Below are 18,889 nucleotides of genomic sequence, written 5' to 3' on the forward strand. Positions count from 1 at the left end.
TAATAATACGATAAAAACTGAGTGACACACACACTTATACACACACACACACACAACGCATCGTCGCACAGATTTTCTTAACGACTTTCCCTTTGAAGGATATTTTGGCCACTGAATGGCTGGAGTTTAATTTGTTTGCCGAGTAAACTGCAGGCTGGCAAATATTTTGTGCATATGCTGTCTAGCGCTGTCGAGAGATTTTTGCTGCTAATGATTTCCTGATAGCCCAGCCAAAGGCAGTTGCACAGTGGCTGCAACTTGTGCAATATGAGCAGCTGTCGGAAAGTGTCCAAAAATTCTTAATTACTGCAGTCAATGGCCATTTAAATGTCATTTAATCTTTACAAAATGCAAATATAAAAGAAATCTAACTACTTTTATTTGTTTCAGATCTACACGGACTGGGCTAACTATTATTTGGAGCGTGCCAAGTCGAAGCGAAAGGTCACAGATCTTTCCGCCGACTGTCGCGATGGCCTGCTCCTCGCTGAGGTCATCGAGGCAGTTACCAACTTTAAAGTTCCCGATTTAGTGAAGAAACCAAAGAATCAACAGCAAATGGTAAGTGAGAAAACTTATTTAAAAGTATAAAATGTCAAGTAAAGTGCGGGGATAGTTTTTGTAGGAAAGTTTATTTCTGCGAAGTGAGTTTATATGGATATACTTGATATTTTTCTTATATGTATGATTCTTAAGAGGCTGACATTTTCTTATTTCAAATTAGTTTTCAAGAATCGGCTTGAATGATTTTATTATCGGTCATGAATTTGATTAAAGCTTATGACTAATATACAAAAAGCATAAAACTGACTTAACTTGACTTTGATATAATTTAAAATGACTTTAAACGCTGAAAAATGAATTTTCCTATTAAATTATGTTAATGCTATAATCATGCTTGTCAAATCTGTAAATATATTTGGCATACAAATTTAGATCTAGCCAAATTTTTATTGTCATGCAGTATAGCACATATCATTCGAATGATATCATTTGCTGACTTCATTAACGTTCTCGCATATCATTAACTGCGACCAAACCTTTGGCACGTCACAATTCCAGCTCTTTTTCTTTCCGTTGGGCAATTGCCACTGCCTTAACCTTTGACTTAAAGCTCCGTCAACCCCTGCACTTTGGCCCCGAACACACCTTCAACCCCATGGCCTTTTGTGGACTTCAACCACATTCGCGCACGTGGGAAATTCGAGCGCTTGAATTTTCAGTCAGCAGCTCATGAGTCACTCCTTTTTGCGGGAAATGCGTTAATTGTTTTTCAGGCGGATTCATGTAAATGCGATTCAAACGTGAAAGTATTTTCATATATATATATGTATATATATGTGTGAAAAGCAGCGCATATTTCGTTGTGTGTGTGACATCACGTGGTTTTCGTGCATTCGTCAACTCGAGCTGACTAACTGCTTAACTGACTGACTGACTGTCTGCCTAGACTAGTGCTGTGCACTTTTCAGATGTAAATAAAATCCAGTTCTAATGGGGAAAAATTATTATAAATTATAAATAATTACACCTTTAAACTGCTCGTTTAATAAAAGTAAGAGTTCAAGTATAAAAAATAATAATAAAATAAATGTGTCTCTATTATTTTAATACATTTTTGTTAAACTCAAAAGCTGTCGGAAGGCAGGTTGTTTATTTTGAAAAAGTTAGAATGCAGCCAAATTTGACGGGAAACAAGCTAAAGGCACAACACTATCCCAAACCCAGGCATAGCATACGGCCTTTTACTTTTTTGTTGGGCCCTGGCTTGCCTTTTGCACGTTCGTACCACGGGGCGTATGACAAACCATATGCACAGCTCGTGGAAATTCAGTTAGACCGAATCTCTGTCCGTAAATGATTTCCGCCGCGCTGAGCATTCGCCACCTGCTGCTCTGATTCGATTTGGATTTGGATTTGAGCTCAGCTGCACTTCATTGCATTTATGAAATTAAAATTAAAAACTTTGCCGGCTGCCTTTGCAACGTTTTTAAATTAACGCTAAGCGCACTTTTTTTTACTTTTCTTTATTTTCTCTTTGCTTGTCTGCAATTGCGTTGCGTTTTTTTTTTGTCTGCTACGTGAGCGGCGTTTCAAGCACTGAATCAAGCGACGCACAGAAGTAGACTATATATGTATTTAGACTATATATATATATTTTGATTCTCTCTGGTGTCTTTCGGTGCGCCTCGAGCCTAGTTAGAAGGAGCACAAACAAAGGCGGACGCTGCGGCTGCGGCTCTCGCTGTTGCTGCCTTGGCACATTTTTATACCCTGTAGCTATTGAAAATGTATACAAGAGGGTATATTGTAGTCGGAAAGAAGCAGGCAGTATAAATATCTGCTGATCAAGGAAATTCAGCTATACCTCGTCTGTATGAGTCCATTAATCTTGAATTCTTTAGGAGCTAAAGAAACCAACGTAGCAACATTTAATATATTTTATTTTCGACAACTTTTTTTTTTTTTCTCAAGATCTATTTATACCGATTTCAACTTTCATTTTCCAAACATGACTCGAGGAATATAGGACGCTGCGAATTATTATATATTTATTTTATTTATTTTTTTCCTTACAATTATTTTAAGAACACTTTTGCGAAATATTTTAATATACTGTATGGACATAATCAATACAGAATAAATGTTAAGCAGCTGTTTACAGGGTATCTGCCCAGTCGTGTACTCATGGCCAGAGTGCTTTTACTTGTTATAGATGTTTTTTTCGGGGGTTTTTCGTTTTCGCTCTGCGGCAAGTTCATTGCCGATTTAGGAACACAAACAGAGTCCATGAAATAAAAATTTATTTCAACTTTGTCAGTTTTTTTTTTTTGGCAAACTGACGTTTTGCATATTAAATAGCCAAGCAGCTAGAAAGTAAGGAGAGGGAGAGAGTGAGTTGGAGCGAGCGGAAAAGAGTCGCGCTTTGAGAAAATGATAAGCTAAGCTAAACGTGCGATGTGGCACGTGCTGCAGCAAAACCTGACAAATTGGCAGTGCTCCCAACTGTGGGCGTGGCCCGCGTTGACGTATGTGACATGGGCGCCAAATTGAGTTAGCTGCACTGCACTGCATTTTAGCGAGCGGGCGTCTAGGGGCTGGTGTACGAACAGCCACTCCTGGCGCAAACTCAATTTGGAAATGGCTGTGTAGGAATTTTGCAGCCAAAATTAGTCGGTAGCATACGAAATGTTTTTGTTCAAATTTCATCGCGCTATAGCAGCGTGCGAGTGTTAGTGAGTGTGTGTGCGAGAATGTTAGTGAGTGTGTGTGGCAAATATAATTCCCGAGGCTCTATGAATATTTACAAATATCTACGGGGTTTTTTGTTGGCCAGCGAAATATCAGCTGAAAATACGGTGTGAAAAATAGGTGAGATTTTCATTTCCACCAAATAGATGCTCTACCATAGAATTTCTTTAGATGCGAAAGTCAATTCACTTGATTTGATGATATCTAAATAAAAGCAAACATTTTTTTAATAAGTTTTGACACTCTGAAGTGCTTAAATTTGTTGGATCCAATGACTTATAAGCGATATAAGAAAAGTACCCGTTTTATCAATAGTCGACTTCTTTTTAAAATAGTTGTATTTGTATATGTGTCAAAGATGTCAAAGCCCTGTTACTAGAAGCTAGAAGGAAAGTTCGAACCGTAAACTAACTTATTTGCAGTCATAAAGCTTTAACAGTTCACTAGTTCAAGTTTAGCTCAATATAGGAGGTTTATGGGTTAAAGTGTTGGTTGGTAAGACTTCCAATTTAATATTTCAATTTTCATATTTCTCGTATCTCGTTCACATGCCTCTTTGCTTGGAAGTCAACAGCTCAGTTTGAGCTTCGCATTCGGGCTTTATGTTTCCGTATGCCTTCTGTTTTTGCAGGCTTCATCTCCAAATTAGTATGCTCTCTATCATAGCCAGGCTCATAACAATGCAGAGTGATTCTGCTGCTGCTGCTGCTGCTGCTTCTGCTGCTGCTGTTGGCCGCGTTTTCCATTTCAGCGCAAACAAACAAAGGCATTTGGAAAATTTTCCCATTTTCATGGTGCACTTTTTTTTGTCTTTGCTCTGTGCGGCAGCTCGCCCATTGTTGCGTTTCGTTTTCAGTTTGTTTTTCATATTTGCACGGCGAAATGAAAAATCAACGCGCTAGCTGAGACACAAGCCAAGCAACCCCTTAGTGGAGCGCCTGCATAAATTCAGTGCAAGACACATTCAAATAAATTCAATAAAAACAAATAACACGCCGAGCGTCTAGTTTGAGTGTGGACTAAAGTAAATTTTATCAACTTTTAAATCAAATATTAAACTTTTACTTAGTTTTCTTTCTTTGGCGCGTGTTTCACTCCAAAGTTTGTAATAAACTTTTTCTCAGTTTACTTTTTTTATTTTCTCCCTCTTTTTTTCCTTTTTCCTGCTACTTTGGCGCAAACTTTACATGCACTTTTTTTTGTGACTAACCCCCTTTGCTGCACGTTCTGCAATTTTTTACCACTTTCGTAACGTTTTTCTAATGAGTGACGACGACAACGGAGCGAAGAGCTGGCAATGTAGTCAAATGTGGGCAAGAATCACACACAGGACGCTCAACCCGGTGCTCGGGCAACTCGTATGCTGCTACCCGGGGTAGCAAAAAAAAAAAACGAAGTGCAACTCTCGAAAAATCAGCGAAACGTAAAAGTGTTCAAAGTCAACTTTGACGGCGGCAGTTGCCAATGCTTTCTAAAAATGCCGGGCAAAATTAAAGAGTCAAAACAAACGGCCTTTAAAACGAAGTTAGAAAGTTAGGGCTGGCAACTAGAAGTAAAAACCGACAACAAATTTAAAATCGTTTTCAAAACAATTGGAAGCAAACCTTCATGGCGAACCAGTAGTTCTTCAACTAGTTCGGGTAACAGTTTAATGAACATACGTTATATAGATATCTATAGTATGTATTTTCTGGTGAATCAGTAAAGCAATTCAAGCTCCAATTAAACATAATCCCCAACTATACGTTAAGGTATTTTAAAAGTAATTATCACTCAGTTGGAAAAGTTCAGCTGGAACTAGTTCTTAAGTGCTTTCTAAACATTAGCACGTAATCTTTCTAAAGCACTTTATGCTATATTTGACTTTTTTTAAACCATTTGCTTACAATTGTTTATCCTCCTTTTAAAGTCTGGCAAATCCGCTTGCTGCTATGGCAAAAGGCAATTTGTGCAAATTTCACAATGAATTTTACTAAGGCACTAATTTGATTTTGCCTGGGCAACACCAGTGCTTCTTGCCCCGCTCTCTGTCTTTCTCTCTCTAACCTTCTTCTTTGTCCTTAAGCAGCATGTAAAAGCTGCAAACCTAAGGTAAAAGCCAGGAGGCCAGGCGGAAAACTCAAGCGCACACACTCACACACACATGTGAACGTTTTTCCAATCAAATATGTAAATAACACACGAGCAAAACGTAAAATCTTAAAAGGGAAATTAAATCAAAATAAGCTCCGGCTGCGTCTTATATAATTGGCCATCTTGGGCTGTCTGGGGATCTGTTTTCCAGTTTTGGTTCTCGTTTTGGGCTCTGTTCTCTTCGGTTGCTTCAGCTGGTTGCGTCTAATGCAGTCAAGGCCTTTTGTTGTCCAAATTTCTATTGTAAAGCCAATTGCCAACGGTTGTTGTTTAAATAAATACATATACACAGTAAAAAACAACTGGCCTTAAACATTCCTAATTGAAAATATATTAGAAATTTGATTAAAATTCACAATTTTAGTCAAATTTTATTTTAGCCGCTTAGTTAATTCATTTGTTTATTGCTTTTCCTCTCGCAACCATTTATTTTTTTCCCATTTATTTTATTTCAAAAATGCATCAAAATTCATCGAATTAGCTTTAAATTGATTACAGTGTATTTCTGGTTATGCATATCTATTGTTGCAGTGATTGCCTTTTGTTGCTGTTGCTTGTCTTGGCCATTGAGTGCTTGGCTGCTTTTTCCATAAACTGTTTGCAGTTATTAGCATGGCAGAAACAGAAATAGCAGCAACAACAACAAGTCAATTATTATGTAATTAAAGTAAAACAATATCTCGATTAAATGCGCTCAAGTGCTTTGCACATACAATACCATAGTTTTGTTATTTCAGCATGGTTGAATAATCTGCTGCCTTGGCCATAGGATAGAAGAGCTTTAAAATCTGTTAAGGGTTCTTTGCTTCAACTTGAATGTTGGTTAACAAACTAGAATGTATGCAAAGAGCTGTACAATTTAATTTGGGCACAAACAATGTCGATTAGAGCTAACATGTATGCTTGGATGAATATATCCAATAAATATTTCTGGAAATATGAGCACTAAAATTGGTTTAAATTTAAAGAAAATGGAAGTAAGACTTGGCAAATAATTTATATATAAAATAGACTACCATCCTTAACAATTAAATCATTTTTTCAAATTAAAATTAAGAAGGAAAAAATTATAAATAATTGGAGCTAATAAAAAAAAACACATTTAAATAGCATCAATATTTTATTGAAATTGAAGAGTGCGCAAAATACTTTTTTGCTTTTCCAATTGAACTTAGTAAATATATTATATATTTTTTAATTTAGTTCAATATTTTTCAGAGTTGGGATAATGTCAAGGAGCCTTCACATTATGCCATTGAATCAGAAAATACTTGCTAAATCTCTTTCTTAAATTTTACAGCTTACACTAATCTCCACTTGCACTTTTTCTGCTTCTGCTAACACTATCCATTATTTTTCAATTTGTTGTTGCTCTAGGTGAAGGCATCTCCATTTCTTCTTCTTGTTTAGCTATTTAAACTACAGCCAATCTCAGCACAGCTTTAGTTCATTTCAATTGGTACGAGGCTTCGGGGCGTTAGTCCACGGTATGCATAATACATCGCACAATAGATACCCACCCTGCCCCCGGCAGGACTATCGCCTTTCAGCCATTTGCAATGTTCGATATGCGCTGCAGAAGCTGACGTTGGCTTTATCTAAAATGAAATCTGCTTAGGTAGCACAGGCTGGCGGCCAGGCAGGCAGTCAGCATATGCTGCGTTTACATGGAACTAACAATCCCCTTACCAAGGCCCACCCCACAACAACGGCCCAGCAACCGTGCAACAGGGCACTGCGGCACTGCGGCAGGTCCAGCTGGGCAGCCAGCATGTGGCCCACATTGAAGTTCATTAATGCAACAGTTTTCTCAGCTATTTTTACACAACGTCTCCACCTTGGAATTTGTATATGCTGTACTCTATGGAAATGGTTAAAAAAGGGTATATAGCAGCTGTGCAAATGTATGTTGAAGAAGATATTCTCTTTTACGAGCGTGTTACTTAGAGACTCTAAAATCGATAATTATCGATATATTGCCTTGGGTATATCGCTTATTTTGTGGGTTAGAAATGCTAATATATATAGAGATATACTTTTGGTTGTATTTATTGCTTGAACCTTCGATTGTAAACGCAATCGCAAACTATGCCAGTTTCGAGACTATAATGAACGTCTATCTGTTTGAATCCTATTTTCTAAATTAATAATTATCGCCTATAAAGAGACTATTTAAAGGACTTAAAGACTAAAGCTTAAGATTCTTAAACCCTAATTTCTCTAAATCGATCATTTTCGATATATGTCCTTAATCGTATATCTCAGCTCATCTCGCATATTATAAGTGCCAAAGGCTCTTTTATAGCTTACACAGCCTCCGACTATTTTGATTAATAGAAGCCTCACACTGATTTTTCTTTATGCTGTCAATAGGGTATCTACCAGTGTATCATACTCGTCTTGTGCACGCTTTTTTGTTATCTCTTGCCGTTTTTAATTGTGCAAACAATAATTACAGAGTATTTTTTATGGCCACATTAAAGTTTACTGTTCCACGGGCATTGTTACAAGTGGAACGAAGCTTTTGCCTGTTTACATTTCAATTTGGGCTAAATTTAGTCGATTTCTGCTTCCACTTGGACTTCGACTTGCACAAGTTGCCACAGAAAATAGCTGTGTTGCAACTGTAGGAGCAAGCAAAGAAAAGAAGAAGTGAAGTTTCGTAACCACAAATCAGGCGGTAAAAACTTTTGGGGCGGCCTTTTTGCACGTGCTGCGCCCATAAATCCCGCGCACAATTAAGTTGCTATAGGGACGACCGGGACGAAGGGTGCTCGGGCTCAAAATGGTAGGCAGCCAATCAATGGCGGTGCCACAAGTTGCATAAATTAACCGTTGCACGTGAGCAGCAGCCGCCACACACAGAAAGGTCGCCAATAAAAACTTTCGAGTACAGTTGCCGCATTAAAGTTACGGTTCCATTTCCGTTTCCGTTGCAATTTTTCAATTACAAAATTTACCACTTAAACCTGTGTCAAAAAGTTGCCAACATATTTATTGTTTCTGTTGTTGTTGTTGTTGTTTTTGTTGTTGCTGTGGTTTTTGTTGTTGTTGTTGGTTTGGTGGCCATTACAAAGTTTGTTAATCATACGCAACGTATGCTCGAAATAAAACGAAACTAGAACCAAACAAATATTCGTAGCAAACCGTGACGAAAACATTGCAGGAAAACAAAATTATTTTGGCTCTATTCGTCTGTTCTTTCTTTTGTGGGCTACACTAATGCGAGCATATGTGTTATAGAAAACAATTGGGATGAAATAGAAAACAAATTTTTGTAAAAATGATTAGAAAACTTTAAAATATGGATATCTAAAATCTATTGTATTTAATTTCTTTCACATCATCCAGAATTGTAAGGGTAAATTCTTTACATACATCGCTTAGATCTCGCTTTAATTCTTCCCTGTTTGTTTACATTATAATACATGATACAATACAGTTACAATATTAAGTGTTAGCAATAAACTCTATTAACCTTAACTCAAATGCAACCTCATTTTTTTATATGAAAGTATTTATCTTTTAATCGGCTTAGCTTTCGATAGTCGCTCTCCTTTCAACAATATTTATCGATAGCAACGTATCTCTTGCTAAAACACAGCCAAGAATAACAAATTTCCCACTAATTCTGTCAGTTGTTGTTGTTGTAGTTAATGTTTTTGTTTTTCAGTGCCTCGCTGCGCATTCGTCAAAGTTTCGCAAAGCTTTCTAATTACAAATGTAAATCCCCACTCGACACATGTGTGTGAGTATGTGTGTGTGTGTGCAAGTGCTTGTGTGAGTGTGTCTATATAACTGGGAGTTAGTTAAAGCTTGTGGCGAATGTCCCGGCCAGTCTGCGATAATTGTCAATGCTGGGAAGGAGTCGAAAAGACCAAAGGACCCAGAGCTGGGTATTAGCTGCAGATAACAAGCCAGGAACATGCTTGTTGTTGCATTTGCTGTTGTTGTTGTTGTTGTTGTTGTTCTTGTTTAGAGCATTGCGGAAGTGCATTACACTAAGCTGCACAAGTTTGGAGCAACCAATGAAAACGCAAAGCCCGCACGAATGTGTTGAAATAAATTTCTATTTTCGGTTCGCCAGAGTCTTGCCAAGATTCACGCACTTAATTAGATGCGTATGCAGCATCGAATTGGAAGATACACCTCTAATTGCAGCTGCCTGAAAAACTGACGAGCTGACTGACGGACGGACAGACGGATGGACTAGTCAGGCGAACCTGGCGCAGACTTCAAACGCGCCACGCACCGCAGCCCGCTGTCGACCTCATTTTGGCTTTGCCGCAAGATGTGCCGCTAAATTTAGACAGACCCAAGTTTTTTACAACTTACATATCTGGCCATATATATGTACATAAACATATATGTATATAGAGTGTGTATACACTTGCCGCGCTGTGCACAGGTTGACCCGCGGCCGACATTTTGTTTTCAAATTTATGGCTAGCATTTGGGCCACAGCGGCTGAAGGCCAACGAGGGAGTTCAATGCAATTTATCATTGAGAGGGGCTTATCGTGTCCCATAAAAATGCCAATGCGCAAGCGCCAGGGTTGCCAGATCGCAAGAATGCTAAGATGTGATGATTCGCAGAATTTTTGATCGAGTAAGCTCCAAAAAATATTTGTATAAATAAGATAAAATGTCTTTTTATACTAGCTGATCAATATTTATATAAGAAATCAATTATCTATATATAAATAAATCTGTTTTAGCTGCCTGCATGACAACCACTGACTGATGTATTGTTTAATGATCGAGTTACCTTGGGATTAATGATATATTTTATTTATAATTTGGTTTTTCATTTGAATAATATATTTTTGATTTCACACTTGACGCAAGGCCGGATAATTATTATCAATACTGTGTATACAATACGTATTCAATTGCCTGGGCAAAGCCGGGCAATAATTGCCATTGTGATATATATAATACACGAACTATAAATCATATAATGTTCTGAAATGGATTATAAATCGTATCCAAGAGTATTTTATATTCGACTTTCGACATATTTCTGACAACTTTTGTCGTGTTTTGTTTTTCTTTTGGCGCTGAACAACTTCGTGATCCTCATGTCAACCAAGTATTGAATACAAAACCAAAAAAATAAACATAGTTATGATGATCTCGATGATTATGTTTGCTGTTTGTTTATTTTTAAATTGTATTTATTTATTTTTTCTTTTTTTGACTGCTGCGTTGATCTTCCAACTCGATTTATGCTCGCCGTAAATCATATTCATAAAGAATAACTGCAAACAAGATAAAAAAGGCAAAAACTTGGCCTACTTTCGACTGTCGAGTGGGCTGTTTCCTTCTTTTGTCTCATTTTGTAATTGCTGCACGTTTTTGCAATTAAAATTTATATGAAACTATTGAACTCGCCAATTTTTGAATGAATGAATATTTATGCGGGGCTTTATTGATTGCCAGCCGGCTGTCAAGTCTTCACTCAGTCAATTTACGAGCCAAAAAAATGAATGAAAGAATGGAGGCAACTGAGAGAAAGAATCTGCGGAGGCTGCTGCTGCCGGCCTCTGCCTCAGCCGCAGTCTCTGTCGGATGACTTATTGAAAATTCCATTTAAAAATTGTTTACTCATTGCGCCCAGAACGACGCAGCAGACACGACACGCACACACACCCACAAAATTGTGCGATCAACTGTCAAGAAAATAAAAATCAAAATTGAACAGTCAAAATTATGTTTATGTCTGGGACAACAGCAGAAGCAGAAGCGCAGCAGCAGAAGCAACAAGCAAAACAAAAAAGATATAAAGCGAACGAGAAGAAAAAATAGGCGGGAACAAGATCATCCACATAATTTCTCGTGTCTGGCAACATTTGTTTTCGGCAACAACATACGCCACGCAACATGTGGCTAGCAACACGTGCTGGCTATTTTCTAGCCAAAAAATGTTAGAAAAAGTTGTAAAGCGATTTTTAATTTTTTTTCAGTTAGTTTAAAAATACTAAAAAAATGTTATTCATTATTTAAATTCTCTATTTTCATGAAGAAGAGATAAATATCTCACATATAAGGTCTGATTCTGCAGATTCCGATTAATGCTTACATAAAAAGATAGGAGGGCAAAGAAGCGGCAATAATGCATCCCCAAATCAAGTGCATTTTATTTAAAAGCTTTTTCTAGAGCAACCAAAAGCCCACCAAACGTTTAGCAACATAAATATGTTGCTGGGCAATGCAATGCAATGGAGCAACAGCAGCAACACAAACCTGTTTGCTAGCAACACACCCCCGCCAACAGCTGGGCGAACAACAACAACGCAATGTTTGTGCACGATCGAACATGACCGTCGCCAATCGGCGATCAACATTTCTGACGCTTACAACGATCGTTCACGATCAGCTCAGTCGGCAACCAACTGTTGCCACTGTCGGTTGATATCGGGGCAAGTTGCGCGCGTTTTCTGCGCGATTCTCTGTTTAACGCGTCTGCGCAACTTTGCGAGCGGTCTTAACGTTTTATATCGAGCAACAGCTGAAAACATTTGGCCAAAAAATTGATGGCTAATTAAAAGCAGCTGATGGCAAATATATAATGCGATTGTGTGTTGAAAAATATTTAAAAATTGCGTGCAAATTGTTCAATTAAAGGCAACAAACAAACTGTTGAAATTGCCTTCAGCCGATGCCATGCTAATTTCTAGCAGAAGCAAATATACATATGCGCATATATCAAATTTTTGTTGTACTTAATTGTGCGCGTTGATTGCTTTAAATGCTGCTGATTTCATCGGGCATTATATCAATTAAAGAAATTGTACAAAAAGTGAGCGCGTTTAAAGTTGCCTTGCGCCAATTGGAGTTTTATTTTTTTTCGTGTTTAGCCACTTTAGCCGCGCCACATGCAGGTCAAGTAGCCCGTCTTGGCCATCAAAACAAATAAAGTGGAAAAAAATACTATACTTGGATAGAGAGAGGTAAATGAAAATGTTGGTGGCCAACGCAAGATGTTTATCAAATTTCCCTAAAAAATAAAATGCCAGAAATTAACATCAAATCAACATAAACAATGCCGAGTCATAAAATACAAGTCAACACGCATGCCACAAAAATTAGACCCTCAATGCGGCAGCGAGTCGCGGCTAATTATCATGACACCAACTGTCAAACTGACAGCCAGCCAGGCAGGCAGACCGAGCCACGCCCTCTCATCTTCATTTTGGCTACCTACGCGTAACACCCTGCCTGTCTGTCTGTGTGTGCTTGTGTCCTGTTTCATGACTTTCACTGGTGCCCTGCCCCGGATTCATGTTCGTCCACTGGCCCCTTGTAGACCTTTTGCCTTTGCCTCGCCTTTTGTTGTACGCAACACACAATTCACCTACAATGCATAACTTGGCCTTTTGTGGCAGGCGTGTGCGGCAAAAATGAAGTACGTGCCCATATTCCAGTTAAAATCGAGACACAGCTGTGCAGGGTGCAGCGGCGTCGTTCAGTGGGGGTTTCGGTACTGAACTAAGATTTATGTTAGGTGACAATTAAAAATAATCTTCATCAATTACTTCAACATAAAAGGACTCATGCCTGAGAGCTGAGTAGATTTCTTCCTCTCTCTACCAAAATGTCATTATCTAGGGCGTATTTTAGGTACATTTGACGTTTTATATAAATTTCTCACCTTAAGCTGAACCCTTTGAGTTAAGAATTGTATAGGTAAATCTCGACAGAGAACCTTCTGCTTAGCTAAACCTTTCAAACATTTATGCTGACTTTTCACACTTTCCTCGTCAGCGACCCCTACGAAAATTTCGACTACGCCACTGACTTTCTTTCACATTTCACCCGTCTTTGTACCTTATGTTCCATTGTGCACAACATTTTACCTAGTTTATGGTTGTTTTATTATTGTTAGCCCTGAAGAATGGACCAACATGTGATATAAGCCATAAAATGGTTCATTCTAAATACAAAATTACATAATTATGTTTATTATTACTAATATTATTATTATTATTGTTGTTGCTTTTGCTGATGACCTTATTATGAGCCCCTGTTGTGGCATTGTTATCAACGCCTTGTCAAATTTTAATAAACTGGCCAACGCTGTGTGTGGTTTTAGCCACATTCGCAACTGGCCGGTAGCTAGTCGAGCCACGGCTGAGAGTTCATAGGTTCCCGGAGGGCGCCACCCGCTGAGCATTGAACCCGGCCATCAGTCAGTTGGTTGAAGCCAGCGTTAAGGCCAGCTGCAAAAGTCGGCTAATGAGCTTTTATTTATCAATGACAGCGAGTCGAGATGAAGATTCATCATGCACCCCCCCGCGTGATGGGGGGCAGCCACAGTGGCCCGGCTAAACTCAGCTCCAGCAAATTGAGCGTCAAATGGAGCTTGACTTCGACTGTCAAAGAGCTTAGCTGTTTATTAATTTAACAAGCGGACAGGCAAGCGGGCGGCCAGTCACCAAGAGACACATTAAATTTAATTTCTGGCTAATTCAAACAAAGCCAAACGCCGCGCACGATTCTCACCAAGCTTTGGTCGCAGCCGGAGCTGGATGACTGACTCGAGCTGCCGGTGTGCAGCAGCAGCAGCAGCAGCTGTCAGCTGTTGGCCAGACAGAATTGGGCTTTTTTGTCTAGCCAGATAAACGTTGATATGGCCAGCAGCCAGCAGCCAGCAGCAAACGGCTGTTGCAACGGTTTTTGGACTTTAGCCTCGAGCCGTGCTGCCGCCTGCTGCACATTGAGCTGCCACTGTGGATGATGAGTCACGATTTCGAGTGCTCTCATCTGACTGTGTGTGTGTGTGTCTGTGTGTGGCATGTCAGCGCTGAGTAAGGTTGTTACTTCAAATGAAAATGAAAAGAAATGCACAGATGTGATCTCAGAAAACTTGAAACTGAATGAGAATGCCTCAGCTGAATGCCATATCTATATCTTTCTATATATATTTATAATATCTCTTTGCAACCCTAAGCTAAACTATGGAACTTAAAATCCCAAGCTGAACTGCATCTTTGTCTATATACTGCGTACTTGTTCTAAACTCTGTATTCATTTAAAATTTTCCCCATTGCCTTAACTATCTTTTGCCTTACTTTGGCTAAACTATTTATATCATCTTAAACTTCTACAACTTAATAATATAATTGCCTTTCTTTAACTAAAAGCTGCATTTTCTTTTAAACTATGCAAAGCTAAACATATCAAGCAGATATTTATAATACTTTTTAAGTTCCTGCCTTAACATCAAATATATATGCAACTGCAAAGCAAAATGTGACCATGAGAAAGCGTTTGTCTACATTAATCCATACCAAATAACTGCATTCTACCTTGTCTGCGTCCAGACTGAACCATTTCAAATTCACTTTTTCGCCTTTTCGCCACACTTCAGACATTAAGGAGACCAGTTAGAGACCCCACAAATTCAGGTTGGCAAGTTTAAGCTTCTTTAGACCCGGCTATAAACCCGCCCGTTAATCAGCCAGGCGTATTTTGTCAGTTTAGGCCGCAACATTAATGCCAAAGGCAAAAGTCGGTCAAGCTTTCTGCATGGCTTTCGAATCGATTTGTGCACGACAAATGGCAACGGCATTTGTCTCTAGTCTCTGTCTGACTCTTTCCCCCCATTCTTCTCCTTGTCTCTGTCTCCTAACTGTGTCTGTCCCTCTAACAACTTCCGCAACACATTTGTTCAATTTGCAAACACACAATTTCAATGCTCAATTGGGCCCAATTATTTTTGGCATGTGCGCAAAAGGTGTGGAAAGTGTTGCCAGTGCCATAAATTGTCTTGCCAATTAGTAGGGTTGCCGCTCGTCGACTCAATTAGCAGAGCGTTGTTTGGCTTATGAAAAGCCAGAGAAAAAACAACGTTTACCATGTGTACACAACAAATGTAGTTTAATTAGAACTTAATTTGCGCTTAGAATTCCCAAACTGTTAAAGCGTTATCTAAGTAAAGTATCTAAGTATCTCAAGGGGGTAAACCGTTAAGTATGTAAACCAGATAAGTTAAAGATAAATGTATAATAATATAATTGTGACTTTAAACCTTAATAAATATTAAAAGTGAATTATTTATTTATTACAAAAAGTTTCAAGTTATTATTTTTATTATATTTATTATTATATGAAAGTATTCTTCTTTTATATGACTTGTAGATGTCTCTGTTTGAACATAAGCTGTATTTGTCTTTTTAGCATCAAACAATAATCCATCCGCCATGTTTACATGAGTTCTTTGTGGTCTAATTTGTATAGCATTCATTAAATAATTTGTGAATACAGCTGCGTACAATGTCTCAAATCAAGCTTGGGTCTAATTTATTGTTGAATAACATATTTTAGGCATATTTTTAAAAACCCTTACCAAATCTTCTCATTCCGAGTAGCTGTTAAGCTGTTAAGCTTGGACAGCAATAGCTGTCCTATATATTGCCACCCTATCAGTTTTCTCAGGAACTGGAATATATCTCATAATTAAGTGACCTGAAAGGGCGGCAGCTCTTTGTCCTTGTTCGGCTCATAAATCCAACTGTCCTGCTGACTGTAAATTCTCAAAATGTAAACGCCAATGGCACGCGCTCTTGGCTCTGAGCTCGACCGCATTAAATACAAATAAATTCATCACAAAATTCAGCTGAGAGTTCTGTGAACTCGCCGGCGAAATTTTTAACCGGTTTTGCCCGGCTGCCCAGCTGAGTCGTGGACTCGTGCATCTGATTCAGTCATCCAATCGCGCACTGCACTTGGTCGTCCACGTCGTCCAGCTTTGGACTCTGTTGTGGGCTGCATTCAAGGTCAGTTTATATTTGCGGTTTGTGCCATTTGTTGGGCCGCGGTTTAGGCTTAAGCTTTGTTTACGATGCGCCGCTCTGTGCTGCTAATTGTGGCGCATCAATAAGGCGTCAAAGGAGCTGCCCACACACCGAGCCAAGTCCCGCCGAGCTGAGTCCAAAAACCACATAAAGAACGGAAATGGGCGCTACAAATTAGCGCAACGCTACGCAAAGCCCAGAAACGAATCGTTGTCCAGCCCTTTTCTGCTGCAGTGTGTGAAGCATATTTTTGTGTGTGCGGTTTTTGTGTGTGTGTGGCGAACATTTCTTACCAAAGTAAACAAATTATTTGATTTCATTTGTTTGCCGCCTGCGGTTTGCGGCTTTTTTGCGGCAAACTTCAGTCAAAAGTTTTTCTCGTTATTTATTTTTTTTTTGGAGGGCGGGCCGCTGGCTATTTGAGAATTTGCGCTAGATTCATGGGCGAATTTTATTATAATTGTAGGGCAGTTATAGCTTATTGTGACTGTTGTATAGGAAGCACAACTAACTGGCCATCAAAATACGTTTAATAAATAGAGGCAAGCTGCGGTAGCTGTGCGAATTTGTAGGCGGTTCGCGGCAGGGGTTCTTAGGAAGGCGCAGGCGAGGCCAAAGGTAGCTGTTTAGTAAAGTTTTGTGTGTGATTCTGTGGAGTATGGCTATATATCATAGGGAATCAGATGTGTTTCATATGATAAAAGTATAGCTAAATTTACTAATAATTCTTTATTTTTAATCTGCAACTCTTGGGACGTAATTAATTAAAAAATTTAATGAACTACCCAACAACAAAAATTTGCGACTTTAGAACTTGCTCATTAGAACTGCAGCTTTTTTATCTTTAATCCAAGGCATCCTTAGATCTTCGAATGGGCACACAGCCAACAAAAATAGTGTACTCTAGACAGGCACTGCCTGGTAATTAGTCAGCTGTCATATATACACACATATTTTTACCAGGAATTGCAAATGCCTTGGAAAACCCACATAGATCGCAGAGCAAAACAAAAAAATCTACAATTTATGCTTAGGTGGGCGTTGCATTTTGTCAAATGCAGAATATTTTTTAGTTTTATTTTCTGTTTTTTTTTTTGTGCAACGCTAGCGAAAACTGAGACGCACAGCTGCCGGTCTGCATGTGGGTGGTTGCAGTTGCTGGGGGCTGTCTGCGTCATCGTCATTATCATAAACTCTTCATCTTGATCATTGAGATTTATGTTTGTGTTTATGCTGTTGGTTGACATTTCCGCTGGGCGCGCGCGCGCTGCTCTTCAATCAAAAAGTCGAGTGCAAAAAAATATGTACGTCACGTACCCAAAAAAACTAACAAGAAAAAAAACAATAATATGAATAATATAAAAGAGCGCGCAAAAACTCTGCAAAAAAGTGCAGCCGGACAATGTGCACCAAAGTGCCGAACAATAAAAAAGCAAGCCAAAGCGATAAAAGATAAGGCACGTTGCGCAGATTGCAGCTGTGGCAACGCCTGTCTTCCCCCATGGCCCCGTTTAACCCGCCTGTCAATGCCATTTAATGAATGAGAGACCCACTCTGAATGACCATTGAGCAATCAGCAAAGCAACAAACACAGCATTTAACATTAACTTTAACATTAATGTTAGCCGAGAGCGAGAGCACGCACAAAGCAGAAGCCAAGAGAGCAATCAGCACTCCAGCTGATTGAGTGGACTGCCAACTGAGCATCATTGTTGAGAGCTTAGCCAGAGTTGAGAGCTGTTTGCAATCATTTAGACGAGAACTCAAGCAACTCAGGAAATATTCAACATTCATCTTAAGACCAAAATGAATGAGATTGAACACTAAAAGTTGTTAAGTGCCGAGTGCTTTAGATAAGCCAACAATTGCTGCTAATATGGGCAGTATTAAAGTTTAAGAAGACCCAAAGCAAGAGGATGAGAAGGAATTGGTTGGGAACTGAACTGGGCAGCTCTGGTGGAGCATTAAAGAACCTGTTTCCAAGTATGACAATAACGAACTACGTTAAGATCAATATATAAATATAAAGATCGCATGACAGATTGTCATGTGGAAAATAGTTTCTAAAGGGCATAAAAGCATATGCTTATAAATAGTTCACATAGATAAAAAATATAAAGAAATATCTCTTAAATAATCTAAAACTTTCGAACTGGTTTTATTATAAACAATCTAACCTAACTCAATGACCACAGTAACAAGATAAAATATTCTTATAAACCATGCTTCAAATGGATAAAAAATATAGTATAAATATTTCCCAAACAATCTAAAACTTTCGATCTGGTCTTATTATCTTTATAAGCAAAGCACATCGCAGGCATTTCGAATGCAATTCTTTACACCTCTTACATGCTCAATGGATTAATCTTTCACACCGTATGTCTTTCTGCACCCGCAAACTCTCTGATAAATATACCTCATTTGGTTTGGCAACGCGTAAGATCGCATTAAAATGAATGGCGCATAATCAAAATGTTGATTGAACACATTTAACATGAGAATTGGCCGCATTGTACTGTGACTTGGGCATATGGGAATATGGCCAATTCGCATGAAATAAACAAGGAAGAAAGTCGTTGGGCGCATGCGTGCGATTCCCAGTTGTGCTTGCCAAGAAAAAATACAATCCAAACCCAATAACCAATGCCCAATGCCCAATGCCCAATACCAATGCAACGATCCGCTCTGTGGGCAGTCACGCAT

At 38.8% G+C, this 18,889-nt stretch overlaps 1 protein-coding gene across 5 annotated transcripts in view; it reads left to right on the top strand.

Moving 5' to 3' along the window:
- The window catches only part of sick (sickie), a 198,760-nt gene that overhangs the window by 55,837 nt on the left and 124,034 nt on the right, over positions 1-18,889 (top strand). For all 5 annotated transcript variants that reach the window (XM_032437816.2, XM_032437817.2, XM_070209235.1 and 2 more), the window contains one exon: positions 391-561. In XM_032437816.2, coding sequence (XP_032293707.1) covers positions 391-561 — 171 coding nt within the window. The remainder of the gene's footprint in view (positions 1-390; positions 562-18,889) is intronic.

Source organism: Drosophila virilis, chromosome 4 (assembly GCF_030788295.1).
Source record: "Drosophila virilis strain 15010-1051.87 chromosome 4, Dvir_AGI_RSII-ME, whole genome shotgun sequence".
Classification (NCBI taxonomy): domain Eukaryota; kingdom Metazoa; phylum Arthropoda; class Insecta; order Diptera; family Drosophilidae; genus Drosophila; species Drosophila virilis.